Source organism: Peromyscus californicus, unplaced genomic scaffold, assembly GCF_007827085.1.
Source record: "Peromyscus californicus insignis strain IS unplaced genomic scaffold, ASM782708v3 Scaffold_24__1_contigs__length_46423439, whole genome shotgun sequence".
Taxonomy (NCBI): domain Eukaryota; kingdom Metazoa; phylum Chordata; class Mammalia; order Rodentia; family Cricetidae; genus Peromyscus; species Peromyscus californicus.
Genome location: NW_026294535.1, coordinates 44,512,282 through 44,524,541, shown reverse-complemented (window position 1 = coordinate 44,524,541; position 12,260 = coordinate 44,512,282). Strand labels below are relative to the sequence as shown.

The following is a 12,260-nucleotide window of genomic DNA, read 5'->3' as shown; positions in this document are numbered from 1 at the left end:
TTCTCCCTTACATCCTTACATCTCTTTCCAGAAACCAGGCAAGGGCTCCCTATTCTCACTTCACCCGGCTGTTGTACAATGGTTCTAGGGTTATTCTTAAGTGTGTGTGTGTGTGTGTGTGTGTGTGTGTGTGTGTGTGTGTGTGTGTTAAAAACAGGAAGTAAGACTTGGCTAGGCAATTTAGCTTAAAAAGAACCAAGGAAAGTAACCATTTTACCTCTTGGTTAAAATCCAGCCATGTTCTCGGGACTCTTAGCTGCCTCATCCTTGCCAGAGGCCAAAGATGCCAAAAGTGCATGGGGGTGGGGGGTGGGGGCTCCGATATCTGAGCTGGATCCTACATGATTCTAGGGTCACCTCTTTAAGTCTCTGAGAGAAAACACTTCCTGGTCAAGAGACTAGAATTGCTGGCCTGGGTGGAGACCTAACATTCCCGTTGGACCAGGTCAGTTGACTGGCCAAGAGGATTCAGAGAGCAGGTCCCCCTTAAGCATGCGAAAGAAACAAATGTGTGCAGCTTCAGCAGTACAGACGCTGAAGCTGGAATGAGGAAGATTAGCATGACCCCTGAGCAAGGATGACAGACAAATTCATGAAGCGGTCCATATAGTTTTTGGCTTTGGTGGCCCTCTGTGACTTCTGACCAGGCCCTCCTCTGCCTACAGCAGATGTCTGGGGCTCAGGAGGCCGGCCAGATGAGGCTGTGTCTTGGGGCAATATGTGAGTGGAAGCCGCTACAAGTCGATGGGTGCTGACGGTCTTCTCCCTGCTGGTGACTGAGACCTTTACCCAAAAAGGCAGGACCTTCACAGTGAGAAGAATAAGGACTGAGGAGACAGCTGAAGGCCCAGGGGTTCCCACCACCTCTCTATTAAGTTTACACACCAGCCCGCCATTTGGTCAGCCAGGGCTATGTAGAGAGACCTTGTTTCAAAACAAAAAACAAACAAACAAAACAAAAACTAGCCAATCACAAACGATTGTGAAGCCAGACCCTAGCTAAAGGGAAAAAAGCAGTCACCACCTGTGTTAGAATGACAACCAAGTGCACTTCCTGTCCCGTGTTCTTCTGCTTTCAAGAGCAGAGGGACCTTCTGACCAGAACTTCTGCCTTGTCATTTAACTGAAATGGTGGTCTCTTTCTTTGTGACTCCAAACTTATTTCTTTATTTTTTTAAAGATTTATTTATTTACTATGTATACATTGTTCCTCCTGCATGTTGCCTTTACACCAGATCTTATAGATGGTTGTGAGCCACCAGGTGGTTGCTGGGAATTGAACTCAAGATCTCTGGAAGAGCAGCCAGTGCTCTTAACCTCTGAGCCATTTAAAATTATTTCTTTTTAACTTTTTTTTTTTCAGACAGGGTTTCCCTGCGTAGCCCTGGCTATCCTGAAACTCACTCTGTAGCCCAGGCTGGCCTTGAACTCACAGAGATCCGCCTGGCTCTGCCTCCTGAGTGCTGGGATTAAAGGCGTGCACCATTACTGCCTGGCTTTAAAAATATGTAGCCCAAAGCTTCAGTGAAACATTTCACTATTAGGATAAGAATTTGTACTGTATCAAGCTGGTAATAGAAAAATAAAATAAAAATCAGCTGCAAAAAAAAGCAGCTACTTGTTTAAAAAAAAACAAAATCGAAAGAAAGAAAAATGTGTAGTCCAGGCTGGCCTCGAACTAGTTAGTGATCCTCCTGCCTCCACCTCCTTTAGCAAATCCCACCTGCCTGCACCACCACCGCCCGGCCAATTGGGAATTCTTTTTTGTTTTTTTTGGGTTTTTTTGTTTTTTTTTTTTTTTGTTTTGGTTTTTCGAGACAGGGTTTCTCTGTGTAGCTTTGCGCCTTTCCTGGATCTCACTTGGTAGTCCAGGCTGGCCTCGAACTCACAGAGATCCGCCTGGCTCTGCCTCCCGAGTGCTGGGATTAAAGGCGTGAGCCATCACCGCCCGGCCAATTGGGAATTCTTAAAGGGGGGAATTAGTTAAAAGAGAGAGGTTTTTTCTCACATTTAAAATTGGGAAACACTATTACGATGAAGGAGTTAGGTCTCTGTGTGATTACAGAATGGGTGGTTTAAAAATGGAGCAATTAAATGAAGGGAGAGTCAACTCAACTGGGATTGACATAATGTCAATTATCATTTTGATAATTCTTATTATTGGTTTGATAATTCTTTTTTTATCCCTAAAAAGGTTGGTTGGTATGAGTGCCAAGATACAGGCCTTAGAAAAACTTATTAAAATAGATCACAGAGCTATTCAGACCCAGCTAGAGGAATTTAAAGGAGGACCAACCTCATCATTACATTATAAAATTAGAGAGGAACAGCCCAAGGTTTTCAAACAACCAACTTTAATTTATCCAGTCACCTTACAGGAACTGCCAAATGACAGCTATTTCCAAGGCTGTATAAGAGCCGACTGGATTCCTGCAGAAATGTTAGATTTGAGGAGATTTAAGGAATCAATAGTCTCATATGGTATGCATTCACCTTTTGTGAAGCAGATGTTAAACTCATGGTCAACTAGTAACAGAACTGTCCCACAAGACTGGAGAGACTTGTTTACAGCAGTATTGGAGCCTGGTCCTCAATTACAGTGGAGAACCTGGTGGAAAGATGAGGCTAGGACCATTGAAAGCAGGACCAGAGGCATTAAAATATCCTAAGACCAATTTCTTGAAGAGGGAGATTATGCTGATGTACAAAGACAGTCTCCATATGATGACCATTTCCTGGCCCTATGCCATGCAGCAGCTTTGAATGCTTGGGACAGAGCTGAAGAAGTCAGAAAGAGAACTTAGTCATTTACTAAAGCTATACAGGGCCCCAAAGAAACCTTCACTGATTTTTAACAAAGATTGACTTCAGCTGTAAATAATATGATATCAGATCCAGAAGTTAGGCAAATATTAATTGAATATTTGGCTTTTGAAAATGCTAATTCAGAATACAAAATAATGATTAGGCCTTTAAAGGCAAGATCAGCTCTCATAGATGAATGGATTAGAAAACTAACTTATAAGACTAACAAATGCTTTTCATTTGATCAGATATTACCTGCCAAAAAGGAAACTCTCCAAAGGTAGGGTTGGGGCAGGGTTTTGTTTTTGTCTTTCCAGGAGAATGAAGTCATCCAGCTATGGAATCTGAAGACCACTGGACAAATAAGACATCTGAAGAAAAAGGATGAATCATCCAGAGAAAATGTCCCAAGAAGTAAAGTATTGGCCTAATGGCATATCACATTTCCAACAAGATAAAATTTCATAAATCTTCCCAAATGTTTGTTTCTGCTGTTCTCTACAGACACATAATACAATGGTCTTTATGTAGTGCCAGTTCAAATAAAAATTAAAGCTGGCTTTGGAGTTGGAGCACGGCTCTCTCCTTCTCTAAACCCAAGCATGCTTGGTAAAGTAAAATCCAAAATCTGTCTCATGTCAGAAGAGCTACCTGATATGGGACAGAAGAAAAACCAAAATTAAGGGACTATTCTATTACCACTAATCTCATAATCCTTTGGTTTTATTTTGACCCTTTGAAACTTTTCTTTTTTGGTTTTTTGAGATAGGGTTTCTCTGTGTAACAGCCCTGGCTATCTTGGATCTCACTTTGAAGATCAGACTGGCCTTGAACTCACTGAGATCCACCTGCCTCTGACTCCCAAGTACTGGGATTAAAGGCATGTGCCATCACCACCCAGCAAAAATTTTCTTAAGGTATAAATATTATCTCAAAATTTATAAAATTAGTATAAATATTTTAAGTTTTTTTCATGATATTAATGGTCATATAGAGTACTAACTAATTCTAAAAAAAAAAAGGTTTCATCTAGCTTCCTATATATGATTTTGGGTTTGAGTCTCTATCAGGTAACTAGAAACTAAGTTTTTGTACTCTGGACATACATAACAAATTATGGTCCTTTAACCTCTTTGGGATCTGCTGCATATGACTTTTAAAATGTTTAAGTTTTCTGCAGTGAACCATGACCATGCCTAACAGTGGCCTTTGAAGTCTCCAAAAGAAGGATGGGGCCCCACAACGACGATTCAACCTGGATTGTGGTAACATCACTAAGCTGACAGACACCACCCAAAGATCAGTTTTGGACTACAAACTGCCCTGGACAATTTCAAGATGGCTGGAAGAGATGATCCAGCCTCACAGTCTACTCTAGCCAGGACTTGGGACAAGCCCTGCACTTTCCCATTACACAGAGACTGGGCAACAAATGATAGGGCCACCTCTCCCAGGACTTGACAATTATCCCAATATTTTTTCACAGTTCCCTAAAGATGCCATCACCCCCAGACAGCAGGAAATAATTTTAAGAACACAATGCCCATATTCCCAAGAGGTGGGGTGGGTGGTTTTTGGTAGTTCTGTGGATATCTGTCATCATTTAGGGGGATTGGTTACAAGTTGTGATTGGTAATGGTCAAGAAAAAAAGCTGAACAAAGGAGATTAGATTCAGATATCTTGTTTTGAAAAGAAAAAAAGGGGATATAGAAATGACAGAATAAAAGGGTAGATTATTAAATCTACTTTTAATCCAAAAAGCAACTACTAGTCCTTTTTTTTTTTTTTTTGGTTTTTCGAGACAGGGTTTCTCTGTGTAGCTTTGTGCCTTTCCTGGAACTCACTCTGTAGCCCAGGTTGGCCTCGAACTCACAGAGATCCGCCTGCCTCTGCCTCCAAGTGCTGGAATTAAAGGCATGTGCCAGCACCACCTGGCTGCAACTACTAGTCTTAAATTCTTTACATTGGTATGGATTTCTGTATATTGGAACAAATTTGAGGTTATTTTTGCTATACTGTATGTATGTGTCTACCCTTGTTTAAGATATTTTGTATTTTGTATGATGCTAATGTTTCTTCCCTGTTGTAGGACAGGCCTATAGTGTTGAGGAAATTGACTCAAACCAGTTGCCAAGGCATGGACATAACATAATTCCTTATGAGCCAATCTGGAGTCTGCCTGAGGGCCTAGCAACAGGCACTGCCAGATCTCCTGATCATGCCCAGCCAATGAGGGATGACCACACAATGTCACCAGATCGGGACACAGCCTGGGTGCTGGGAGGATATATATATATGGCTTTCCCCGTTACTGAATAAATGAGTCTGCTGTTTACCTTCTACCTGACTCCCAGTGTCTGTGTCATTGATGCCACGCCTTCTCACCCCCTCCTTGTGGGAGCCCTTAGGACCCAGTAACACTCCCCCCGCTTCTTCATAAGGGGGGTCTACAAAGGGCATACTGTGAGTCCAGAACCTCGTTAGTGCTGGGTCACAGGTGTGGGCTTCCACCTAGCTCCTTCTCTTATATGTTGTTCAAGCCACATGTGTACAGCAGACTCCCTTTTGTGAAGGAAATGACAAGCCCCCTGCCAAGGGCTTCTCAGGGAATCTCTAACTGCCTCCACCCAACCCCAACAGGCTCCCCAGGTGCAGGATTTCTCACTTCCCCAAGTTAGTTTACAGATCTCACTCACATCACCTGATTGAGGACATCGGAGGGCTACTTGTGGCTACTGATGGTGCTATACCTCCTCTAAGCCTGTGAAATGGGTACACCTTAAGTAAATGTGTCCCTCATCTGCAATATACTCAGAGTCCCACATTCCTCCTGAAGAATTTCCTACCATGCTGGACTACCAATTACCTGAAACCTCCCCATTTCTCTGAAACTGTCTTAGCTAGGGCTACTATCGCTGTGATAAAACACAATGACCAAAAGCAACTTGGTGAGGAAAGGTTTTATTTCACTCAAAGTTTCGTGTAAGAGCTCTTCACTGAGAGCAGTGAGGGCAGGAACTCACACAGGGCAGGAATGTGGAGAGGCAGGAGCTGATGCAGAGGCCGTGGAGGAGTGCTGCCCACTGGCTTGTTCTGCCTGCTTTCTTATAGAACCCAGGACCACCAGCCCAGGGGTGGTACCACCCACCATGGGCCGTTCCCTCCCCCACCAATCACTAATTAAGACAATGCCCCACAGGTTGGCCACAGCCTGATCTTACAGAGGCATTTTCTCACCTGAGGCTCCGCACTCTCAGATGACTTTAGCTTGTGTCAAGTTGACATTAAAATATCTAGCACTGAGACCCCTCTGAGACTGCCACATGGGTCTGAACTCTCATCAGAGCCACCACCATTCTGCTGTCTGTCCATCTGTCTGTCTGCCCATTGGAAGGTCTCAGATGTGACGTTAAAGGGGACACTGAGATGGATTGTTGGGGATAAATTTATTAGGAGAGTTATTGATGGACAGACAGACAATAGCTGGATGGAGGTTCTGAGTAGAGTTCGGGCCCTAGTACCAGAGACAGAGAGCATGACAGAGACCCTGAAGAGAGGAATTTAGGACCCTGGTGGCAGGGTTTCTCTGTGTAGCCGGCTGTCCTGGAACTTGCTCTGTAGACCAGGCTGACCTTGAACTTGGAGAGATCCACCTGCCTCTGATTAAAGGTGAGTGCCACCACTGGTTGACTCTTACCTCAGATTTTCATCGTGTGAATTATTGTGATTGTTGTGTCCATGAGAGACATGCTGAAGGTCATTTTCACTGTTCCTCTCACCCTATTTCCTGTCTATAGTGGCAGAAACAGGAGGTATGGAAGTAGGATTGGGAACAGGGTGGGAGGGGGGCATATGAGGGGGAATGAGTGTGACCAGAATGCATTACAGACATACTGGAAACTGCCAAAGAACGAGTTAGCTTTAAAAATTAGGTGGAAAGAAATCAAGGGAGACAGCTGCCTCCATAAGTGCACATGCATACATCACACCTGCATATCTGTCTGTGCACATGAATACATCACATCTGCATATCTGCCTGTGCAGGTGCATACAGCACACCTGCATATCTGCCTGTGCAGGTGCATACAGCACACCTGCATATCTGTCTGTGCACATGAATACATCACACCTGCATATCTGCCTGTGCAGATGCATACATCACACCTGCATATCTGTCTGTGAACATGCATACATCACACCTGCATATCTGTCTGTGCACCACGTGCATGCCTGGTGCCCACAGAGGTCAGAAGAGGGCCTCAGGTCTCCTGGAAGTGGAGTTACACAGAGTGTTAGGAGCCTTCATGTGGGTGCTGAGATTGAACCTGGTGCTTTTAACTGAGACATCTCTCTGGCCTCAAATTATATCTCTTAAAAAATGATCATGACGGGGCTGGAGAGATGGCTCAGAGGTTAAGAGCACTGGCTGCTCTTCCAAAGGTCCTGAGTTCAATTCCCAGCAACCACATGGTGGCTCACAACCATCTGTAATGAGATCTGGTGCCCTGGCGTGCATGGACACATGCAGGCAGAACACTGTATACATAATTAATAAATAAATCTAAATATATATATATATTTAGAAATGATGATGATGGTGCTTGAGGAATAGAGGCAAGTTCAAGGCCGGCTGGCACCCATAATGAGTCCCAAGCGATCCGCAGCTGCACACCAGGACAAAAACAAAACCACAGGAGGATCATGGACTAAGTATGGAACCTGTGCCCAGAATTCATAAGGCTCTGGATTTGAGGTAATTTCTGAGTGTAGCAGAAATCAAATTCAGAGCCTTATTTTTATGTGCATTGGTGTTTTGCCTGCACATGTGTCTGTGAAGGTGTTGGATCCCCTGGAACTGGAGTTTTAGATGGTTGTGAGCTGCTGTGTGGGTGCTGAGAATTGAACTCAGGTCCTCTCAAAGAGCAGCCAGTGCTCTTAACCACTGAGCCATCTCTCCAGCCTGACTAGTTCTTACCCTAACAGGTCACGATGGTTGCTCATTATCTGTGGTGACCCACCCAAACCTTCCTCCCTGATCTCTAGCAGAAGGGTGTTTGCCTTGCTTAGCTGCTGAACCCCAGTCTTCACTGCGTGTGTATAGACATGGGGACCCCCTGGATCTCTCTGACAGTCTCAGCATGATTAGAGAGTTGCATCCAATGTCCGTGGCCTCATCTCAGCCTTATTCCTTGGGTTTGATGGAGTGGATCGGAGCAGCAACGTGCAAAGCTGTGCCCAAGCACAGCAGATTCCCAGGCTCAGCAAGAGCTGGACCGTGTGTTCACACTCTGCTTCTGCTCATGCACAGTATGGTGGTGAAGGCTTGCTTGCCCATCCTGCAGCAGGCTGAACTCCTCCTAGGAGCTGCAGGACAGAGACCAGGCCATCCCCTGGAAAGCCCTATCTAAGCAGTTAGTTGAATCTGGCTGAAGAAAAAAGCCAGACTACAGACGAAGCTGCAGGGCACAGATATTAGGCCCCAGGAACCAGCCAAAATGCTATGACTGGTTGAAGAAGTTGGGAACAGGATCTTGTGGTGATATATTGTGTACCCTAATAAACTTATCTGGGGATCGGAGGACAGAGTCAGTCACTAGATTAGACATAGAGGCCAGACAGTGGTGGCACACACCTTTAATCCCAGCACTTGAGATCTCAGGCCTTTAATTCCAGGAAGTGACATTGCTGGGCGGGGAAAGGTATATAAGGCGTGAGGAGACAGGAACTAAGGCAATTCAACTGAGATGCTCGGGGTGAGGATTCAGAGGCTTTCAGTCTGAGGATTCGTGGAAACAGGATCGGCTGAGGAGTTGGTGAGGTGAGGTTCTCTGTGGCTTGTTCTGTCTCTCTGATCTTTCAGCGTTCACCCCAATATCTGGCTCCGGATATTTTATTAATAAGACTGTTTAGCAATTTGTGTTGCAGGATCTGGCATAAATGCCCCCAGAAATGAGAAAAAAAGGGACCAAGTCTTAATCAGGGGTCCATCAGAAATGGCAATAGATGGGGCAGGAGGCAGTGATGCTGGCCAGGAGTCTTGGGTGAGGCCTCGCTGGCTCAGACCTTGCTGTATGGACAGCAGCTCTCTAACTGCTTCCCTTAGGCTGTGTTCTGAAGAGCACAGAGGGCAACTGAGGCAATGTCTATTCCCCTCCTCAGAAAGTCCCAATGGCAAACCAAAGCTCCATTCCACCAAGGTTATCCCTGGGAGCCAATGAGTTTCTTAGAGTTACTTACAGAGCACGGGTAAGTGGTTATGAGCAGGAATGTGGGTGACCCTAGACACAGATGATAGTTTCCCCTGCTTAGATGGGCCCCCGTCCTCCAGTGCTCCCCAGTTCATACTCTCTAGCCCCTCCCTGAGGCCCTGAGGACATTAGGACAGAATTGCCTGTAATTGGCTGGGAGCAGGGGCTGGATCCTCTGATGATCTGTCTCTCCTTCATGAGGGAAAGTCAAAAATCAACACGCCGAGCTGTGGTGGTCTTTGGCAAGCAGGCCCTGGTGAACTAGGGACGGCAGTAGTTTGGCTCAGAAGACAATCTGGTACATCTCAACCATCGACCCTCATCTTTTGCTCCTTTTAAATTGGGCCCCAGGAAATGAGAATGGGGGGGGGGCGTGCAAGATGACTCAACAGGTAAAGGAGTTTGCCCTCAAACCCGGGAACCCAAATTTGATCACCAGAACCAACCGTGGAATGAGAGCAGTGACCCAGGAACATTGTCCCCTGACCTCACACATCTGACCTCCATGTGGCATGTGAGTGCTCACTCACATACATCACACACACACACACACACACACACACATGCACGCACGCACACATACACAACACAAATAATAAAACAAAAATTAAGAAATGAGAATGACAATTGCTCAACCTGGTGTTCTCATTCTGTGTCCCCAGACTTCTTGTCCCACTTCCATGCAGTCACAGGAACCCCCAAATTACTGTAGTCCAGCCAGTGAAAACTGAGACAGCTCCAAGAGGTGTAGACCCTATCCAGTCCCCTGTCCCATGAACAGGGGAGATGGCTGTTTCTCTACAAATATTTCCCCACTTGTACTGATTGTTCAAACCTTTGGCCTCAAGAGACCTTGGCATGGACTGACGCAGAGTCAAGAAAGCCTCGAAGCCAGGCAAGAACTTAGCAGCCTGAGGTGAGAGGGCCGCTATAAGCTCAAGTACAGCATGAGCTACATAGTGAGTTCTGGGCCAGCTCCAGCTATGAATTCATCTTAACCCCCCTTAAAGGCTCCAAACAGAGATTCCAATACAGAAGCAGCTTTTTATTTCTCTTACCAGTTTAAGAATTAACAGACGTAGACTGGGATGGTGGCTTAGTGGTAGACTGCTTGTCTAGTATTCCTGCGGCCCTGGGTTCAACCCCAGCACTACAAAAACGAATGTGGTGGCACAGGTCTATAATCCTAGCGCTTGGAAGGCCGAAGTAGGAGTCCCATAAATTTGAGGCTAGCCTGGGCTAAGGGAATACAGGGGCTACACAGCAAGACTCTCTCAAAATATCAAAACAAATCCAGACATGGCGTCACACGCTTTTAATCCCAGTACTTGGAGGCAAAGGTAGGCGGATCTCTGAGTTCCAGGCTAGCCAGGGTTACACAGTGAGACCCTGTCTCAAAAACAAAACAAAACAACGCTCCCCCCCCACAATATCTCAAAGCAAATGAAAATGAACACAATCAAGGTACAGCATTCATTTGGGGAATTAGTAAGTGTTAAGTAGTTGAAGAGAGAAATTGCAATACCCATAGCATTTAAAAACTGAAAGATGTGTCTGCTCACCAGGCTCAAAGGAAGAAAATGCATAAATCATAAAATATTGCCATTATCCAGCTTCATGCTATGCATGGTCTCTGCATGCAGACCTACTAAGGGCTATTAGAAAGTACTCGTGATGACTATGAGGTCTTGTCTATCCAAAATAAGACTGAAAGTAGTTTAGTAGAAGGCTCGCGAAAATACGATTCAGAAGGACGGAAAACCGAGCAATGATGTATATTTGATCTTCTATGGAGAGTGTGGCATTCCTAACTTCTGGATTTTTCATCATCTTAATGCGTACTTGATCCAAATGTTCCCAAGACTCAATGGTGCACTTCTGCGTGACGTTGACTGCAGAAGCCTTAAGCTCTCTTACCACATCAACGGAAGGGAGCTTCTCAGCAAATTCAACAACCAGAGATCCAAGTTCATGGAATATCCGGCCTTCTTCAGAGGTACATGTCTCAGGCAGGGTCACTGAGCGCCCGACCCTCTTGAGTTCCCCAGGGGATCCCCCCAGATCCCTCAGAATGGCTTCGTTATCGCCAATCCCTTCCTCCTTGACGAGCTTTTGACTCTCGAGGATCAGGGTTTCAGTGTTGTCTTTTCCTCCCACCCTACTGAGCTGAAGCTGCAGAGAGTGGGCCTCAGCAGGGCAGCCAACGTCCTCCAAGGCCACTCTTAGTGCTAAGAGGGACAAATACTCAGGCAAAGGGGCTAAGGAGGGTGCTGCGTACAGGAGGTCCTGGCAGGTGCCAGGGGCTGGAGGAAGGATCTTCCTGGAGAGCACATTTGATGTAGGTTCAGTCTCTGCGATAGCCTGCTGAAGGGGCAGGGCGCCATTCTGGGTATTCCTTGGAAAGGCGGCCACTGAGGACAGTAAGACACAGCCAAGGAGCAATGCAGCCTGGATCATGGTGGGTCAGCGGAACAGCCCTGTTGGGAAGAAGAACTCAGATGAGGAGGTGGGAAACCCAACATGAACAGGCGTCAAGAGTGGTCAGAGCTTGGAAGAGTCCTAGTCTTTGGAGACTTCCATTTCCGTTTTTACCCCCTTAGGGGCTGTGTATCACCCTCACCTGTCCTGAAGGCAGCAGCCAGAGGAATGAGGTGGTCCTGTCTTAGCACGTCCCTTCCAGTGGCTGGAGTGGCTGCCTTCCAGATTGGATGACTGAAAATGAACATTCTCAAATATTTATCACCTCTTTCCAGGCTAGACTTTGTCCAACCAGCTATTGCCTCATCCTGACAAACAGGGCTTCCTCCTTTGCGGCTCTGATTTCCGTAGACCATGGTCTAGTCAACCTAAGTACTTATTTAGTCATAAACCACAGCAGCAAAGCTCCTCTACATCTTCTAGACAACAAAAAGTTTGTTTCCTCTCTTTTTTTTTTTTCTTGGTTTTTCGAGACAGGGTTTCTCTGTGTGGCTTTGCGCCTTTCCTGGAACTCACTTGGTAGCCCAGGCTGGCCTCGAACTCACAGAGATCCTCCTGGCTCTGCCTCCCGAGTGCTGGGATTAAAGGCGTGCGCCACCACCGCCCGGCTAATAAAGAATCTATGTTTTTGTTTGTTTGTTTGGGTTTTTTTGTTTTTTGTTTTTTTTTTGGAGCTGAGGATCGAACCCAGGACCTTGTGCTTGCTAGGCAAGTGCTCTACCACTGAG

At 45.8% G+C, this 12,260-nt stretch overlaps 1 protein-coding gene and 1 pseudogene across 1 annotated transcript; one reads left to right on the top strand and one right to left on the bottom strand.

Moving 5' to 3' along the window:
• The first annotated feature begins 511 nt into the window (after positions 1-511).
• Positions 512-612, top strand: LOC128120133 (uncharacterized; annotated as a pseudogene).
• A 9,742-nt stretch (positions 613-10,354) lies between these two features.
• LOC128120039 (apolipoprotein F-like) lies at positions 10,355-11,589 on the bottom strand. Its single transcript, XM_052753792.1, has one exon. It carries the CDS (start codon positions 11,509-11,511, stop codon positions 10,747-10,749), a length of 765 nt encoding a protein of 254 aa, XP_052609752.1. The 5' UTR covers positions 11,512-11,589; the 3' UTR covers positions 10,355-10,746.
• Between the last annotated feature and the right edge of the window lie 671 nt (positions 11,590-12,260).

Bases quoted from the DNA above. Each gene is read 5' to 3' on its own strand.
- LOC128120039 (XM_052753792.1), bottom strand. From the start codon at position 11,511: ATGATCCAGGCTGCATTGCTCCTTGGCTGTGTCTTACTGTCCTCAGTG.